Here is a 19873-nt window from a genome sequence, read left to right as displayed (position 1 = left end):
TCTGGTGTTGGTGCCGGTGACTCTGAGTCCATGAACTCTTTTACTGTGGCTGGCAGCCTGGGTGTTAAGCCACCAAGCCATCAGTGACAGGAAAATCCACACAATCTGTACAGCTTTCAGACTGCAGCAGCACAAACTCAGAGTCTGAAACCTTTTCCAAAAGAGGTTCTATGATTTGAATCCCTGTTCTTGGACAGCTTTCTTTTTCCCGCTCAAAAAGCTGTCCTCTGATGTGTTCCCTTCTGATGAGGTCTCCTCTGAGGTGACTGATTCTACTACTATGACTGATGTCCACTGTTGTGCTGTTAGTCCATTAAAAAAGGTTTCAACCAGTGAACACATGGTTTCTACTGTAACTTCTGGCATCTCCAATGCCTGTGATTTTCTTTGTCTGTCCATGGGGAGTGTTACTGTACTAAAATTACCTTTTAAAGAAATACCTTAAATACCTTAAATACTTTGGGTTTGGTGAACTCATTGGTGTAGTTTTCCTGTACTGGTCTGTGGAGAAGTACTGACAGAAATGTAGACTGACAGGTACAGCAGTTTTCACATTCTGTCATAAAATACTTTGTTGTTCAGCAAAACTGATCAGACCTTTATTTGTCACATACACAGTTATACACAGTATAATCCTCTGCTTCAGATGGAGACTTATTCATACACAGAAAGCAACAATATCCCACTAATATTTACAGTTATACTAAAACTCACACCCTTTCACAGTTCACAAATTAGTCTCTACTAAGGTTGCAAAATTCCGGGAATTTTCTAAGTAGGAAACTTTCCATGGGAATTAATGGGAATAATGTGGGGATATTCAATGTTTAAGGTGAGAAACTTCAGATAGTTGTTAAGTTAATTTTGGCTAAAATAATAAGTTATGATACCAAAACTGAATAGCAATGGTGCTCCTCATCCCAGGCACATGACAGTTACACACTGAAGGGCTGTTGAGGCCATACCCCTTGCATGCACAGTTCATTCCTCCATCACATGTACAGATTTCTAGAAGTCTGACACTCACCACTACTGAAACTACACATTTGAACCCAAGGACTACATCTAGTCAAGTAAGTTTTGATGAAATGAGGTAGATATTTTTATTTGACACATTAACATTTAACATAACCTTTTCATTAGAGTCTAGCATGGCTAGCATACGACCTACCTAATTTTTCTGTTTTCTGTAACCAAAAATATTTTAAAGACCATTAGCTTTGTGGTTTTACACTTTGTCATTTTATTCAACAGAAGAATGCCACGTGCACCATCTGAGGTGTGGAGGCATTTCTCACCAGCTAATGTTTTTGTGTAAATACTGTGGAAATAGTTATGTGAAGAATGCTACCAAGCTGCAGCAACATATTGAGATTTCCTGTTAATTCTCATAAATTCCCAAAATTCCCATGGAAAGTTTACATTTTGGAATATTTCCAAAATTCCCAAGCTAAAGTTCCCATGGAAAGTTACCAGTAATTTTCCAGAAATTTGTCAGAAATTTTCCACCCCTTTGCAACCCTAGTCTCTACTAGGGAGAGACAAAAAAGTATTCTACGAAACTATTTTAAGAACTATTTACACACAGACTATTTGCAAAATAAAGTCAAAGGCTTCTCAAAAGAATGCACTGGAAAACAAAAGCATGATGGGGTTTGTTTTAAAAGATTCATCTGCAGTTTCATGTTATATAGTCATTATTTCACAGTTTCCAGTTACTCATAGCAGAGTGAAAATATATGAATAACCAAGTATATCTAATCTAATCTAATCTAATCACCCTCTAAAGCAAGTGGTAAGGCTTCATAGGCAAAAACTATTTGCGTTTATGTGGTAATTCCTACACTGGCGGGAGGCAGAGGGCAGAGAAGGAGTCGATCTCCAGCTAAAAGAGGCTGCAGAAGTGGAGGAAGGAGTCGGTCTCTGTTTCGAGGATGCAGTGGGGGCTCCAGGTCAGAGACGCTTGCTGATGTCACAGCTGGCTGGAATGTGGAAAATGTGCCTGACAACTTGCCACATGCCCTACCACATTTCCTGCCCAAAAGAAGGCCAGGTGTGCAGCCACCTCTTTCAAACTGCGTGGACAATCCATCTCCATCTGAGCTTTTCCAGATGTATTTTGACCGGGTTGCCATCAAAATATTGTGTGCCAACACAAACAAAAATGCAGAAAAAAATATTTCAAAAGGGAAGAAATTCAAATGGACTGACATCACAGAGGCTGAAAGGTTAGAATGCATTTTAGGTTCATCCTGAGATTTCACCTGAAAGCTGAATATCCTGAATATCCCTAACTTTTAGTGAGTAAACTAATGGAGATCCAAATAAACAATGTAAAAACAATCATTGGTTTCCGGACTGCTTCTCTGCTGGGTGCAGGGCCCTCGTGGGAGGTCCCACAGGTCCAACAATGAGAAGAAAATAAAAAATGACCACTGTCCAGCTTGGTATAGGTGGAAGTCCAAGATCAGAACACTGGTCAAAGAGGAGGGTACGTCCTGATTCTATGTATCTTGATTCCTTGAAATAATGAAGGATTTTTAATATTCACCATCAGAGTGCCTTCTACATCACAGACCTCCACCTACACCGAGTGGTCAGACAGTCATAGTTTCTTTATTTGCTTCTAACTGAAACTAAACCGAAAAATAAAATGAAAAACTAAATTAAAATAAAAACTAAGGAAAACATAAAACTACAAACACTCCTCTATATGAACATATGAAGCCTGATTCGTTTCTTAGTCTTTTTATCTCCTTTATTTAAACTTTAGCGTTTAAAAGAAGTAGCGTTAAGCAGTTTCAAGTTATTTTTCGTTCGGTATGATCGTGAATGAATGTGTTTATCTTTGAGGTTGTATCATTTTTAATACATACTTTTTATGTATTTATATTTTTTACTTCTGTGTTTGAACTTTATTCTTATTCTTTTGGAGCTGTGTGTAACAAAAAGCAATTTCCCCCTGGGGATTATTAAAGGAATTCTGATTCTGATTCTGATTCTGAAATCGACTGGCAGTTTACATTAATAAAACCCTTCACGTGAATGATACAGTTGTTAGATTTCATTCTTCCTGCAGATTTGCTCTAACATTATTTTAAAACCTATCTGAGCGTCAGCAGACAACCCTGTCGTGTTTTCTCTTAATCATACCAGCAATTACAAGACTATCATTATTCATTTGTCACATACACTGATGAATTCTTTCTACAGTTGCACCTCTGAGGTGATATTTCTTGTTGCCTTCGCACAGAATGGCAATGCAAACGCATGGTTTTATTCAATTAAACCACGGATGTATTAAACAGGTGACAATGGGTTACACACTCTGATAAATTGTTGAACTTTTAAATGTGTTTATTCCAGCCAATTATTACACCTTAAACATATTATATTATATATATTATTATGGATGAATCAAACAAAAACTGGATAAATATGAGTGGATTGCTGTTGTTTTCTGTGTATGAATAAGTCTCCATCTGAAGCAGAGATAAGATACAAACAATGGGTGGAATAACATGTACGGTAGCACAGAAATTTCCTTCCTGGTATTGATCTGGTATTGATAATGTGTTGAAATGGACATGAACAGACTCAATCTAAACTCTGGGTAGTGTGGTGGTAACTTTCAATGAGACAAGTGTTGTGCTGAAGAAATCAACCTGCAAACTGCTAAATATTGATGATGAAGTGTTATACTGAAGTGAACTGTGATGTGCTATTAACCATGATATGCTATGAAATAGATTAGGAAAAGTATGACGTAAGTAAGTAAGTATTCAACAATATGTCTTATGCACTCCTCACCGCACCACCTGCTCTGCAGAGTTGGAAAGCCCCCAGTCCGGGGTTTCACCACAAGATGTCGCCCTGTTACCATGGAAACACTACAGGGTCTCTTTTGGCGATCGCCTTTTTACACATAAAGAAAATGTATTGCGCTGCCTTTGCTGTTCATTTGAAATGTTTCTAATGTCTTTTCTTCACAGTGTGGATTATATATAGCATAATGAAACACTCCTATGCACGTTTATCAGTTCTAGTGTTTGTCAGAAGCCTTTAGGCTGGAGGGGTTTCTGTCAGTTATTAGATTAGATTTCACACTAAAACACCGTTTAATATACTTGTGTTAGCAGTCTGTGCCTCCAAGTCTAAATGCTGTCGAATAAGGTCTTTTCTATCCAAATATGGACGACACTCACAAATGCCAGTCGGTGACGTCATCCGGTGTGATCCACATCCAGCCTACAGTCAGACTGAGCTCCGGGGCCAAAGTCCCTCCTCACACTTGTGGCTTTGCTGTTGTGCGTCTGTGCCTCCAGGAGCCACAGCAGAGGAAGGTTCTTAGTGAAGCATGGAGCCACCAACCGGGCCACCATCTGGACCTTATGACTACGACCTGCTGGTCATTGGAGGGGGGTCAGGAGGCCTGGCTGTGGCAAAGGTCAGCTCCATTCCCACTCTGAGTGTTTTCACTGCATTTAATTGGTTCCAACTAGTCAAACTTTTTCTCTGCTTCTCTTTAGTTCAGATTTTTTTAAGCTTAGAGATAAAAAAGCAAGCAGTGATGATAGAAAGCAGAGCCTAAAGACAGTAGAAGTCCATGTGTTCTCTTTTATACACTGCACATGTACAGTATTAGATTCCTGATCTTTGCCCCCATGGTGTTTTTTTATTCAGTAGTGCTGTGCAACATTTTGATCTGGCAAGGAAAAAAACTAAACTAAACTAAATCTAAGCTTTTGCAGCTTTGCTTTGTTTTGAATGGAAGTTAATTAAACAGTTTTTAACTACTTGGTAGTTTTTGATATTGTCTCAATCAATCTGTTAATCAAAAGCAATTTCCAGATGAATCAGGAAAATCAGAGAATAATAATTTACATAAAAAGTTTGAAATCAAATTGAGTAAACACACACACACATGCATGATCACAGACACACACACACACACACACACACACACACACACACACACACACACACACACACACACACACACACACACACACACATAATAGAATAATCAAAGCCAAACATTATGCTCTTCCCTTTTTTCTAGTTCCTCCTCTTGTCTCTGCTGTGTGACATGTCTTCGTGCTCGTCACTTATATTATTGCACTGTAAACTAATAAAACAGAGAAAATAAAAGATAAAAAAAAAGCGGGAAAGGGATAATAATGTGCAGTGAAATGAATAAAAAGGAAAAACAGAAAATAATAATTTGCGTCAAAGGTTTGAATTCAGATTCTTTTGATTCTAATTCCAGTTGTCCTGGATATTAGTCCTGAATATTAAAGCTTACACCTCTGACTGTTAGATGGGATTTTGAAACTCTCCCCTTATTTGCATTTGTACTTTCCATTGTTTGAAGTTCCTCTGCATGCATCCAACTGTGAGTCCTGCTTCATTCCTGTGGTTAGAGGACACTCCACCAACTCAGCCTCATAATTACTGCTAATCTGGTCAACGAACGCACACTTTACCAAAGCACAGCTCAGATAATTATCATATTAATGGGATTTATGGTAATGGGCCGATTTGTGAGCAGCTCTAGAGGAAAGTGGAAATGAGATGAAGGGGCAGGAGATGAGATTGTTGAGAAGGACAAATGCTTAACCTGTTTCAATATTTAATTTCTGTCTCTCTCTTTTGCTCTTTGACTCTTGTCTCATTTATTCTGTTTTTCTCTTGTCTCGCTCCCTTAGGAGGCTGCAGGGTTGAGGAAAAAGGTGCTGATCATTGACCTCGCTGATTCCTCTCCAAGAGGCACCAGGAGGGGTGAGTGTTTAATCCTGTCTGCTGAAGAACGGTAGCAAATATGAATCTCTTCTCTTCTCTTCTGTAGACATGTTAGTTATCATAGACTGTGTGTTCCTACTGAGCTGTATTCTTGAATGAAATGTGGCAATTACTTTTTTTTGTGTGCTTCTCGTGCTCTTTCATGTTACCAACATGAGTGCATGTCAAGTGTCCAACTAGAGGGGAGAACACTCTTGATCATGTGTGTTCAAACATCATGCATAGAGCCATACCCCCCCCCACCTCGGCCAGTCAGACCATCTCTCCCTGCTGCTTACCCCAGCATACGCCCCCCCTCAGACGGAACCAGGCCTATCACAAAGACTTCTACTACAACTTGGCCTGGAAATGCACTCTCTGAGTTACAGGACTGTTTCGAACACACAAGTTGGGATTTATTTGAACACCTGGAAATATTCACAGTGACTGTGTTGGATTACGTCAAGCTCTGTATTGGAAATGTGACTGTGGATAAAAACATTCGGGTTTTCCCAAATCAGAAACCCTGGATGACCAGCCAGGTCCGCACGCTCCTCAGGGCCCGCGACGCTGCCTTCAGGTCTGGTGACAGAGCTCTGTACAGAGCGGCTCGAGCTGACCTGAAAAGAGGAATTAAAGAAGCCAAGGCGGACTATAAGAGTGAACCCCAGGAAGGCTGCCGGCCCAGATGGAGTACCTGGCAAGGTGCTCAGAGCATGTGCCCACCAGCTCACACTCATCTTTACCAGGATTTTCAATCTCTCCCTGGCCCAAGCAGTCACCCCCCCCCCCTCTGCCTAAAAATAGCCACAATCATCCCGGTGCCAAAGAAGTCGCCCACAGTCAGCCGAAATGATTACCGGCCTGTTGCCCTCACACCTGTAATCATGAAGTGCTTCCAGAGGCTGGTTCTTCAGCACATGAAAGGCTGCCCCCCCCCCATCTTCGACCCTCACCAGTTCGCATACTGGGTGAACTGACGACACTACAGTGGTAGGACTCATCTCTAAGGGGGACGAGTCAGCCTACAGAGAGGAGGTCCTGAAGTTAACAGCCTGGTGTTCAGTCAATAATCTGGCACTGACCACAAAAACAAAGATCATCCTGGACTTGAGGAAGCACAGAACAGAACCCCCCTCCACAGTAATGGCCAGTGTGTGGAGAGGGTCCACACCCACAGGTTTCTTGCTGTCCTCCTCTCTGCTGACCTCTCCTGGACAGATAACATCACAGCTGCCACCTAGAGAGCCCAGCAGTGACCACACTTCCTGAGAGCACTCAGAGGAACAACCTGGACTCTAAACTGCTGCTGACTGTCCACCACTCGTCCACTGAGAGCCTGCTGACATACTGTATTGCAGTATGGTTGGGGAGCTGCACTGAGGCAGACAGGAGGCTTCAGAGAGTAATCAAAGCTCTCCCCCCTCCCTGATGGACATGTACACCTCCCGCTGCCTCAGCAGAGCACAACACATCACCAAGGACAGCTCACACCCTGGTTTCCACATGTTTGACCTGTTGCCCTCTGGCAGGTGCTACAGGTGCATCAAGGCAAGAACACACAGACTAAAAACAGTTTCTTCCCCAGAGCCAGAACCTCTCGGAACTCTCACACAGACTGATCCCCCACCACACATCCTCCCACCTACTGTGCAATATGTTTATATATGGATTTTCTTCTCAGGGAGCAAATGTTATCTTGTTATACATTGTATAATGACAATAAAGGCATTCTATTCTATTCTATTCTATTCTATCTTTGCTGTCATGCTTTCCACTTCTTTCTTGTCTTCTTCTTTTCCTTTCCATTCCTCTAGAACTTGGCGGTTCCCGTCTCGACCTGGACAGCGTTAGGAAGCTTCTACAACAGACGTCCCTGCTGGGAAAAGCTATTGAAGACTGTCAGAACTATGGTTGGGGGTTGAAAGTGCCTGGTAATCAAAAACAATCCCTAAAAATGAAATGTGTGACTCAGAGAGCCTTGAATACAAACTAGATGGGAAAAGTTGGAACAGTGCTGCAACATAAGAATCAAATATATATATAATCAAATATAAGCAATGTTGAGGTTACATGTTTTATATGGTTTATATGGTTGTTTTATAGGGCATGGCTGGGGGGAGCTGATGGAGGCTGTGCAGGAGCTGGTGAATTCTCACAGTTTGGAGCTGAAGAGAGAGCTGAAGAGGTGTGGAGTCTTTTACCTCGGTGCTCGTGGAGAGATCGTAGCTCCCCATACAGTGGAGGTAAAACCATCGGAACACCTACAATCCACGTCTGTGATGCAGGGAACGATCAGAAAATTCAAATTTAGGCAAACAATACAGAGTGGGAGGAGTTAGGGACAGGCAGGTGTGAGAGGTCTACCTGAACAACACCTTTCCAAATGTCCTTATGACAGACACAGTGAAAGAAGTCCCACCGGCAGCTTTGACCTAAACTCTGGGTGACTTTGTATTTCTAGAGAGACATTGAGAATTTCCCTAATCCTGTTATCTGCTGTCACAGTAACTGCCACAGCTTCGCCATGGGCTATGCTGTAAGTGACATGCCTGAAAACTGAAACCTTAATGTGTGCGTCAGGGCTCCAGTATGTGTGGACCACAGCAAGTGTGACTGGTCTGATGTCATCGACCTGGGACAATTTCAGCTGCAATGTAAGCTGTGTTTTGTCTTGTTGTTGCTCAACCAGGCGACAGACGTGAACGGGATGAAGAGGCGTCTGACAGCAGAGACCTTGATCATCGCTACGGGGGACAGACCCCAGTTTCTGGGCATACCAGGAGACCGACAGTGCTGCCTCACCAGGTCACCCTGCACCCAGGGCCTCAGTTAATAGCACTGTCTAAATACAAAAAACCATCATCACAGAACTCACCTCTGAAATCCCTTTCCTCTTTCACCCCTCAGCGAGGATCTCCTCTCCCTGCCTCACCCCCCGGGTCGGACCCTGGTGGTAGGCGGATCTGCAGAGGGGTTGGAGTGTGCCGGCTTCCTGTGTGGCCTTGGAATGCAGGTTACTGTCTTGCTGCAACCAGACCTGCTGTCTGGGTTTGACCAGAGGATGGCACAGAAGATAGAAAACCACATGGCCGTCAGTGGGGTGGACTTCCTTTATCACTACTTACTCACCAAGGTACTCAGTAACATAAAGACTGGGGCTGGATTACTTACATCAGAAAGCTGGAAGCTCTTTTTATGTAGTCTTGTTTGTGTCTGTGTTAGGTGGAGCAGACTGAAGCCTTCAGTGAGGATGTCATCTCAGGTATGGCAAACCAAATACTGCACTTAGGTACAAGTTTGTAGTTCTTGTGCCTGATTTGAGTGTTTCCACTTTATGCTTCATTATATTACATGTACAATTTAGGGATATATATATATATATGTATATATACTTTTAACTGTCACTAGCTTCTTTTCAGACTAAAATTATACATAAAAAGCTTAGACCTAATTCTAAATCACTGTTACAGATAAACCAGTAGTTTCTAACCTTTAAGGCCTGTGAACCTTTACCAACAAAACAGTGCCTGGTTGAGGACCATTGTCAGATTTCAGATTTCTATGGTAATATGGTAGCAGTTCCAACAAAGAGAAATTTTCCCTCAGAAAGTTATTTAGATTCATTTATTAAATTTGCTTATTATGTCTATTTAGAACTGTTTCAAGACCCAAAGAGGTAAAATCCCCAATATTTTACAAAAATCTGAAAGGACTTTGCTTTTTCCTTTTTTCTTCTCGTATTAATCATCTCATGACCTCTCAGATTGATTGGCCTGACCTCCATGTCAGAACCACTGGACTTATATGTAAAATCTCTACTTTGACTTTATCTTGATTTTATGATCTGACTACTTTTCCCACCGCTGGCCACGGGCTGTTTGATGTCTACCAGTAAGATGTTCCTTCATTACTGCCGCGATGGGGGAAATGTACAGTACATGATTTGGGTGTGATGTTTGGTTTTTGTAAGCTGTTTTTAAAGATTTACATCCTCAGTAGGAGTCAAAGAACTGAGAAGTGAGAGCCGCAGAGAGGGTGGGACGTTTTAACAGTCAACTCAACCTTTAAAGAGGACATATAAGTGCTGTGACTGGCATCACCATGAACAATTACAACTGCTCAACTTACACATGAAATTCACATTTTTATAGTATATAAGTTATAATCTAAATATGACATTATACATCTATTTTATTATCATTTGAATTAGGTGATTCTGAAACGAGATCCCAGCAGATTTCTAGGGGGAGACTTCGAGTAACCATCATCTCCAAGGAAGGCCAAAGCAAACAGGAAGACTTTGATACGGTGCGTCATCTGCTGCCAGTGAATCTTTGTCGTTTCTCTCCAAAAATGCTCCCGTCATTGTCTTAAAAAGAAGAGTAGAAAGCAGTCGTGTAATTAGATTGGTGAACGTGCATTGTGAGATGATCCTGTAGATGCTGAAAGGACTTCCTGCTGGTGAAGTGTGTTTGTGTGTGTCTTTGTGTGCAGGTGCTGCTTGCCGTTGGGAGGAAACCCTCCACCAGCGACATTGGCCTGGAGTGTGTTGGGGTGCAGTGCAGCCAGGGGTGCGTTTGCTCTCTCCGCGATCATTTTAGCCTAAATGTGTGTGCAGCACATTTAGTTTAATGGCTCTGTGTGTTCTTCATGTATACATAGTTTGATTTCTGTGTCGTGCAGCACTGGCAGGATCCTGGTGAATGAAAGGGATCGGACCAGTGTAGATCATATTTATGCAATCGGATCAGTGCAGCATGGACGCCCCTCCTCCACAGGCCTCTCGGTGCATGCTGGGACCCTGCTGGCCCGTCGACTCTACAGAGGAGACAGCGTCTTGGTGCGCGCTTTGCAAACAGTTTGATTGAATAATTATATCATTGTGTGTGAAACCAAATGTTTGCATATTAGACAAGAAAGTGATTTGAGCTAATATCATTTTTCATCCACAGTGTGATTACACCAATGTGCCAGCTGCTGTGCTCACTCCTCTGGAATATGCTGCCTGCGGTCTGTCTGAGGAGAAAGCCAATCTCACATTTGGGGAAGCCAATGTAGAGGTACACACACACGCATACTAAACATCCTAAACTTGCCATCTTGTAGAAAGATTTCAAATCCAGATATCTGCCCTTTTACAGGTGTATCACAGCCACTACTGGCCCCTGGAGTGGGAGCTGCCTGCCAGAAATAAAAACTCCTGCTATGTTAAAGTCATCTGCAACATCTCTGACCATGTAGGAGTCTTTTTTTTTTTTTAAAGCTGCACTTATCAGTAGTTTTATATAAACAAAGGATGGAATAACTGTGTGTAATGTGAAAGATGAACCCATCATCACCAGTTCCACTCAGCGGGGGACACGTGACAGTGTAACGCTCACTGAGGAGAGCGGGGTTAAGTGGTCTCACAGGTTGGTCGTCATGGTGCAGCCAAACCAGAGGGTGGTGTTTCATCATGTTCATGTCAAAACATGTCGCGCTCGTTTCTGTCTGGCTATTTTGTGTAAGACACACAAGACACTGAGGGCAGAGGACATTTTTTATGTCGCTTTTGTTTTTGTAATAAAAGTTTGTAGGCAGTTAGGCATCGCACAATCAAACATTTATTCAGTGTAAGGAAGGCGATAGCTCTCTTTTTAGTCTACTTTACAGCTGCTAGTTAAAGACACACGCTCGCTAGCATCAAACCCTTGTCAGAAGGTCCGGTGGGTAGGGTCATCGCACCTGTGACCTTCATTAGATGTTACATACATAATGAGTTGTTGAGAAACTCTGCAAATTCCTTCATTTTTCTTCTCATTCCAGAGAATAATTCAAACCAATAATCATGAGTCACATTAACGGTCTAAACAATTAGATAAATACACATTAGAGTGTTCCAGTGATGGTGATTCCACTCATTATATAACTAATTTGGTGTCAGAGTGTCTTTAATGGTTAATAACTTAATAATAAGTTTTAAGAATCCGCTACAGCTCCACAAACTGTAGCCTTGACGTCATTTTGTCTGGGTCTCTGTGTCTCTGGGTCTCTGTGTCTCTGTGTCTCTGGGTCTCTGGGTCTCTGTGTCTCTGGGTCTCTGGGTCTCTGGGTCTCTGGGTCTCTGTGTCTCTGGGTCTCTGTGTCTCTGGGTCTCTGGGTCTCTGTGTCTCTGGATCTCTGTGTCTCTGTGTCTCTGGGTCTCTGTGTCTCTGGATCTCTGTGTCTCTGTGTCTCTGGGTCTCTGGGTCTCTGTGTCTCTGTGTCTCTGGATCTCTGTGTCTCTGTGTCTCTGGGTCTCTGTGTCTCTGTGTCTCTGTGTCTCTGGGTCTCTGTGTCTCTGGATCTCTGTGTCTCTGTGTCTCTGGGTCTCTGTGTCTCTGGATCTCTGTGTCTCTGTGTCTCTGGGTCTCTGTGTCTCTGTGTCTCTGTGTCTCTGTGTCTCTGTGTCTCTGGATCTCTGTGTCTCTGTGTCTCTGTGTCTCTGGGTCTCTGGGTCTCTGTGTCTCTGTGTCTCTGGGTCTCTGTGTCTCTGTGTCTCTGTGTCTCTGTGTCTCTGGATCTCTGGGTCTCTGTGTCTCTGTGTCTCTGGGTCTCTGGGTCTCTGGGTCTCTGGGTCTCTGGGTCCAGTCACCTGTGTGGTATCTGCTGAAGTGCTCATCTAGCGTCTGTACCTTCTTTTTCCTGTAGTCATTTAACTTATGAGGATTGATGCCTGTAAAGTACATTATAACATCTATTGCTCAGTGCTGCACATAATAAGATATCACTCTACTGAGATGTGTGTAGCTGTAGACATGTTCATGATCTAACCCTAACTGAAGACACCCCCCCCACACACACACACATTCATAAGTGTGATGTATGCCTCAGCGCCTTAGCTATAAAATAAATAGATCTTTTTGCTCCTTTGCCCTGGGGATGTTTAGTCATGATGCCAGTGGTGCGATAGCTCATACCTCATTAAACCACGTACCCCTGTTATATTTTCAGCTCTTTCCACAGTTGACTTGGCACCACTGGAAATAATGCATTTCAGAGTTGCTCTCTGCCAGGCTGGTGATGACTATGTTAATATCAATGCTCTCTGCTCATTTACACTGATTATCTTTGAGTAAATTCTGCTGCGATCCCTCAGATATTTTAATTGCACTTTATTCCCTGTCTGCAGACAGTTATCATCATTGAAATTACACTGCAGTCATCCCAAACACTAAACCATCTTGGAAGATAAATTACATTTTATTGTTATTAATTTGCTCTAGTGTGGATAATTTGAAAGCAGCCTGGAGACTCAGACTCACAGCCACACTTGGGCTTATCTCTGGCGTGACAACAGCAGCACTGACTTGATCTAAGCTCGCATATGACCCTGGCGACTTGGACATAACCCTCCAGACATGACCGCAGCGGTGACCAGGAGTCACACGTGGTGTGCAAGGGCTCGATTAAGTCAATACCACGGCAATTTAGACTTCCACACTGAAGAATGACTGTGTGACACGGACCAGGGGGTCGACTCTGACTCACACACAGAGGAACTAGACTCTGACTCAGGATCGTAGGGATTTGGAAACACACTCAGACCTGAGTCAGTGGGAGCCATGCTGATGTCTGAAGTCCTCTTCAAACATCAGCATGGCTCCCGCTGAGTAACTAGCACTCTGAAAAGACTCACTCAAGACAGAATCCAGAGACTATTTGGACTTGACACATGACATCGGTGCCTCTGACTTGAACAGCTCAGCCTGTGGTGAACCTACTGTAACATCCCTGTGTCTCGACAGGAGCGTGTGGTTGGTCTCCATGTCATGGGCTCCAACGCCGGAGATATCCTCCAAGGGTTTGCTGCAGCGATGAAATGCGGTCTTACTAAACAACAGCTGGACTCGACAGTGGGCATCCACCCCGGGTCAGCACAGGTCAGCACCCCCTTTTTTTCCCCACACTATTTAATAAAAACGTCTAAGATTGGTTCACTATTAAGTCTCTAATTGGCCACTTTGCTGCCTTTGACAGCTATTGATTTTCTCCCCGGCACTGATTTTAATTCGCTGTCAGCTCCTCGATGTGGTGTCACACTCTGTTTCGCAGTGCCGTGCTGAGAGGTCACTTTTGAGATATTACCATGTTCAGCCCTTGGAAAAGCTCTGCTGTCTGGGGTCAGCGCCAGAGCAGCAGATTCAAATGAGTCTCCTGCTCTGAATGCTGCCTGTCTGAATTATTCATGGTCAATATTTAATAAACCTCGCCGCTCCCAGTCCGTCTCTGTGGGGACCGACCCCCACAGAACATGAGAGGGTTAAAACTTGACATTTTCAAACTTAATTAACAAGGTAGTCAATGGAGTGTTAAATAGAGGTTGCTGTTCCTGGTGATGGCGGCTACTAAAAGGGCTTTGGGGACCCTGTGTGTAATGGCTGACCGTAGATCCCCGCTGGACTCACTGGTTGCATAAATTGATTTCTCTGAGGACAGAGGATCCTGTCATTATGAACCTTTTATTAACAGCATGTTTTACAGCTTACAGCGCAAAGATTTCAGAATGCTAAATGTTTCTAAACTTGTCTGTGCTCATACAGTATGTTGCTTTTTTTCCTTATTACATTCACCCTGCAGGTCTTTTGACAGTTGCTGCAGTTTGGAAACAGATCATTTGGCTTGTCTGTTGCCCACGGGCTGTCAGCTGTTAAAGCTGACAAAGGCTGCTAGTTAGCAGTCACCGTAATGTGACAGACATTTGAGCTGGAGTTTCAAGGTTCATTTGTTTCATTTGTGTCATTTTACAACACAGGGTTTCACAACGACATGAAAGTTGTGGCCCCTTCCTGCTACACATTTAGAAATATGCATTTGGAATTACTTAAGGGTTACCCTCTGTCATTCCCCTCAGCTCTACAGAGCCTTTTAGGGCCTTTCAGCTCATTGCTTGGATTTTCTGGCCCATAACTCCGCTGTCATTAACCTAGCTCTGATAAATCCACCGCACACTACTGTCCCAGCAGCAAACAGACAAAGTTGGCAAATAGCTGGTGAAATAGAGCATCAGTAGATAGTATTTGGTGGTAAAGACAAACTAGAACAGAGACAAGAGAAGAGTGAATGTTGGACTCTATGTCTTTAGCTAACTTTATATGCCAACATGGGAGCCATAAGAACTTTATAGTTTGAGATCATATCAGTAGGCGTTTTTCATTTTCATGGTTCTGTGAGTAAATGAGTAAATGAAAATGCTGCAGTCGCCATCTTACATCTACAGAACTTTGTTTTATAGGTCAGAAGGGATTTGCACTTAAGAAATGCTCCTAAATGCTCCTGTACAACTCATTTTTCATGTGCAATAATTATTTATTTATTTTTCATTTCACATCAACAGCCACATCAATATGCTGCACACCGTGTGTTTCCACTAAGAGTGAAAGGTGTACATAGTGGAAATATTTATTATTATTACAATATATATTTTTCTACTGTTGCTTATTTTTTTCTATTGTTGCTGATCTTGCCCCTGCCTTTGTTGCCGCTATAACATTCCCCCGATGGCTGATCAATAAAGTCCCTCTTATCTCTTATCTTATCTTAAACGATAGAATGTGTTAATGCTCCATGTGTCCCAGAGGACAGCGTGGTAATTCATGTCTGTCCCGGCCTGGTGACACACACTGATAAGGTACTGGTCTCTCCCTGCTGCCTAGGTGCTCTGCTCTTTGACCCAAACCCAGCGTATGTCTGAGGCCTTGATGATGAGGGGAAACTGCTGAGGTTAGCCCCCTGCTGTCAGTCAAAGTAGAAGATGGCAGGGGAAGTGCTTGTTATCACCGTGAGGAGTGATGGCGGCAGGATGGCCACCTGACCATCCAATGACGTCTTCACCTGAAGCCTGACGGACAGGCGGGCGAGGACCGATGCTCTGCTGCTGACACACTTCCTGTTTTGTGCGCGCTTGTGTCTTCGTCTGTGCTGCTTTTTAGGTTTGTTTGCATTTCTTATGAACTATTTGCTTCCCAGCTTAACTTTGAAATATGCAGTACAATTGATGCATTTTTATGGCTCTCAGCTTTGAGGAAGATAAGATGCTCCCTACGGTTCTGCCTCTGAAAGCCTCTGTAAGCTTTAATATAGCTGAGTTTTTAAAGGCTGCAGGAGAGTGATAAGACGCTGGGATTTGATGCCTTTGCATGGAGCAAAAGCTCAGGCTTATGCTCTGTGTTTTTATTGCTCTGGCACAAGCCTCAGGGGTTTTACAGCCTTAATTTCATGTAATGAACTAGAAGGGGATTATGGAATTACCCAAATTAATAGTGTTTATCGGTAAATGCTCTCGCTTTAATTGATGCATATGGAGTCTTTATTGAGACATTAGGACAGAGTTCCTGATGCACTCCCTTGTTTTATAGGCTCTCTTTGATTCAGTGCTGCCAAGCATGGCGACTTAAAACAACTGTTGAATATTCATGCGGATCATTAAGTGAAGGGTTTCATACAAATGAATGCAGGGACGGGAGTTCAGATATTTCTTAAAAGCATGCCGCTGACCCTTCAAGTGTTCCCCACCAGCTCCGCTTTACATTCTGCATTTAAATCAGAAAATGTATCTGTGAGCGTGCAAAATGAGTGTGCCCTGTGCAAGGGCGTCATTTTCATTCTCTCGGTGTCTCATGAGCGAGTACAGTTTCCCATCCATCCCATATTAATGCCTATGTCGTTGTGCTGTTGCTCGCTGGACATTATAATAATTAGATGCAGATTTTCTGAGGTCATCCTCTAGACCACCTTCTGATTGTCTCCCTGTCAAACCTGCCCGTGGAAGTAAGACAGATATCCTAATTAGAAAAAGTGGTCAGGAGTGTCTCTTTTGGCGTGTGTCTGAAAATGCCATTAAAAGTATAATTGCATCAAAGCAAAGCAGCCCGCTATGACTTTGCGCTGGTCTCACAGCAAGGTTAAGAGGCTGCATGGAGGCCTATCCATCAGTGCCGGCCGGTCTTGGACGGTGTTCAGGGGTTTCACCTGACCCCTGTGCACCGTGTGCGTACACACCACTAGATGGCACTGCAGCCATATGTGGACACTCACTGCATTTTGTCAGAACTGGAGCGAAATTAAGTGAAACTGATGAATAAATCAAAGATGTGTGATTTGAAAAAAATGATTACAGTAATACTGCGAGCGTAATGTTTGCAACTACAATTACTGATCCTGCTGCTATTAGTATGACTGCTTTTACTATTGTACTGTGTTCTATACTAATAAAACTACTGCAATCACTGTATTACTGCAACTACTGTAGCTGTTACTATCAGGATATATGGTTGTACATACTAATACTGAGGGCAGCACGGTGGTGCGCTGGTTAGCACTGTTGGAAGAAGGGCCAGGTTCGAATCCAGGTCTGTCTGTGTGGAGTTTGCATGTTCTCCCTGTGCTCGCGTGGGTTCCCTCTGGGTTCTCCAGCTTCCTCCCACAGTCCAAAGACATGCAGGTTACCTGGTGACTCTAAATTGCCCGTAGGTGTGAGTGGTTGTCTGTCTCTGTGTCTTGGCCCTGTGATTGACTGGCGACCAGTCCAGGGTGTAACCTGCCTCTCACCCCAAAAGTCAGCTGGGATTGGCTCCAGCTCTCCTGCGACCCTGATGGATTAGCGGTATAGACGATGGATGGATGGATGGATGGATGGATGGATGGATACTAATATTGTCAATGAAAAAGTGATAACACCTGCATACTTGCTCCATTCCACAAAACTGTTTTTGTCACTGACAACAGTCGGATCCTTTTTGGATCTTCATGTGGCCAACATGCTTAAAAGATGCCAAGCACAACCATATCTATACATCATGTACACCATGCTGACAAGCTCCATGACAGCAGGGGTGCTTGGCCATCTTAAACACCTAGAATGATGAACATCCAAAGAATCCTTGGCAATTCAGTGGAAGTGCATAAAAAGAGAAACAACACTGGAAAGCTGGGCTTCAAAACATCAAAATTGCATTTTCAATCCACAGACACAATATCAAGTGCATACATCTACATGCATACATTTAAAGAAATACATATTATGAGGAAATAGGACAGAGTTAGAAAAGACATGCAGACTCATAAATGATTGTACAGGGGTTGCCTCTAAGCTTCCTACTATCAGAAAAATGGTTTGAATCGAATCGTTTGGGACAAAAAGGTCACTACTAGTACCACTGTAACTGCTGCCACAGTTCATATTAGTCTAACTAGTATTTGTATCGCCATCATAACTATTACTATTAGAACCTGAAAAATGTTTTAGTAGTATTGATGTTGCCTCACAGCTTGGTCTTTGCTCTCGATCCATGTAGTGACATGATGAGTATTATCATGACCACACTGTAATGACATTTCATGCATCATATTTAATAACAATCAATAAGTATAAGCATCCTTGTTGATTATAGGGTACATTATTAATCTGCAAAGTCACTAGTGACTGAAGTTATCAAACACATATAATATATAACATATACACATATATACACACACACACACATGTGTTTCTTCTCATGAAATGATTGTGACAATGTGATTTATTCTTGATAAATTATTCTTCTCAACTTTATTGATCAAACTCTTCCAAACATATCACAGTGAAACTTAAACCACAATTAACCTTTACAAACTGTGGATTCAGGCTTTAACGAGATTGGGGGTACTGATATATATATATATATATATATATATATATACACACATATGTGTGTGTGTGTGTGTGTGTATGCATATACATGTGCATATATACACACATATATATCATATGTAATTGATATTGAGATTCTGTATAGATAGGTATATTTATTTGAATATTTAAAGGGGTGTGTGAGGATATGTGTAATTATATATGTATTTTAGGCATCAGTTATTATAGATTACACTTCATAATTGATTAGTGAAGGGGTTAGGATTAAATAAGTATACACTTCTTTATTTTAATTCATTTAATTCAAGATGTTATGTGTTAATGGATGAAATTCTTTGTCCTTTTTTTTCTTTTAATTGTTACTTTTTTTAATTACATGTACGAAATAAAAAAAAAAAAACAATCAATAATGGAGTAAAAGGTAGAAGTGGAGAGGAGGTATCAGCAGCAGCAGATGACTGTATCTGAGAGCAGTCTTGAGTAAATGCTGCTGTTGTGTGTTGTGTTCTTCTGTCTGAAAAGGTTAAACAACCCGTTTTCAGTCGATGCGTTTGGGAATGAAAGCGCACATCTGGACGCGCTCATTCCCTCCATGCTTGGGGGGGGGGGGGGGAAGGGGGGTGGAGGGTGGGTGGAGGGTGTCTCTTCACACCGTCTCTGCCCGCCCCCATCCAGCAGCTCGGCAGTGGTACGCTCCGTGTTGGACGCGTTCAGCTCATTGACCGGCAGACTATTCTCATCAGTACCGCCGGAGCCCCGGAGCCTCCCAGCCAGCGGCCCTCCAGCGCCCCGCCAAGCGAGCAGCTGCCCCCCCAGCCCGTCCGTGCGTCATGAAACAGACTCTGAGCGAGCTGATGAGGATGAGCAGGATATGTCGGATGGTATTTGCCACCTGTTTGGGATCCTTTATTCTGGTCATCTTTTATTTCCAAAGTATGTTCCAACCAGGTAGGATCTCCCATCTCTCTTCCCTCTCGCGTTTGTGTGTGTGTGTGTGTGTGTGTGTGTGTGTGTGTCTGGCAGTCTGCTGGCATGCTGACACATCGATGTGTCCAGGCTGTAGAGAAACGCAGCAGAGGAATAACTGCTACTTGTGCGGTGCGGACGCGCGACCCGTCCGGCTGGAGTGCGGCCAGTGTTCAGTGTGAGGCACCGTTAGAGGCACCGACACTCCGGACTGGTTGTCTGTGAGCGGGTCCTCTCTCGGTGGAAGTGCGGGGCTGGTGTGCTTGTGTGACTCGCTCTCTCCCCTTCAGCTGACAAGTGGCATGGAGAAGGTGCGGGAGGCTTTTTGTCTCCGGAAACGTGGCTTGGCGATGGGAATTGTGCGCACGGGCGGCACTTGCAGGCTGAATCGGTCCCGATTTGAGGTTCTCACCATGTGGAGGGCATAACGGAGCTGTAATGGACATCACTTTAAGTCCATATGTATAAAGAAAC

General features: G+C 43.1%; 2 protein-coding genes across 2 annotated transcripts in view; both read left to right on the top strand.

Annotated features, from left to right (window-relative positions):
- The first annotated feature begins 4311 nt into the window (after positions 1–4311).
- On the top strand, positions 4312–16366 carry LOC139221646 (thioredoxin reductase 1, cytoplasmic-like). The gene is made up of 14 exons (XM_070853567.1): positions 4312–4447; positions 5709–5781; positions 7599–7715; positions 7888–8027; positions 8474–8589; positions 8692–8917; positions 9007–9046; positions 9995–10092; positions 10279–10355; positions 10468–10624; positions 10737–10844; positions 10926–11021; positions 13551–13685; positions 15459–16366. Exons 1-14 carry the CDS (start codon positions 4358–4360, stop codon positions 15522–15524), a joined length of 1539 nt encoding a protein of 512 aa, XP_070709668.1. The 5' UTR covers positions 4312–4357; the 3' UTR covers positions 15525–16366.
- A 2897-nt stretch (positions 16367–19263) lies between these two features.
- The window catches only part of chst11 (carbohydrate (chondroitin 4) sulfotransferase 11), a 74206-nt gene continuing 73596 nt past the window's right edge, over positions 19264–19873 (top strand). The window contains exon 1 of the mRNA XM_070854138.1: positions 19264–19381. Coding sequence (XP_070710239.1) covers positions 19264–19381 — 118 coding nt within the window. The remainder of the gene's footprint in view (positions 19382–19873) is intronic.

This window comes from Pempheris klunzingeri, chromosome 22 (genome assembly GCF_042242105.1).
Source record: "Pempheris klunzingeri isolate RE-2024b chromosome 22, fPemKlu1.hap1, whole genome shotgun sequence".
Lineage (NCBI taxonomy): Eukaryota > Metazoa > Chordata > Actinopteri > Acropomatiformes > Pempheridae > Pempheris > Pempheris klunzingeri.
Note: the sequence above shows the minus strand (reverse complement) of the source record. Positions and strands in the feature narration are given on the sequence as shown.

What these genes read in the sequence shown, in the direction of transcription:
- LOC139221646 (XM_070853567.1), top strand. Translation starts at nt 4,358, where the DNA reads ATGGAGCCACCAACCGGGCCACCATCTGGACCTTATGACTACGACCTG. An exon ending in ACAGAGGAGACAGCGTCTTG is followed by an intron (nt 10,625 to 10,736) that starts GTGCGCGCTTTG and finishes TTTCATCCACAG; the next exon opens with TGTGATTACACCAATGTGCC. An exon ending in TCCACCCCGGGTCAGCACAG is followed by an intron (nt 13,686 to 15,458) that starts GTCAGCACCCCC and finishes CCTGCTGCCTAG; the next exon opens with GTGCTCTGCTCTTTGACCCA.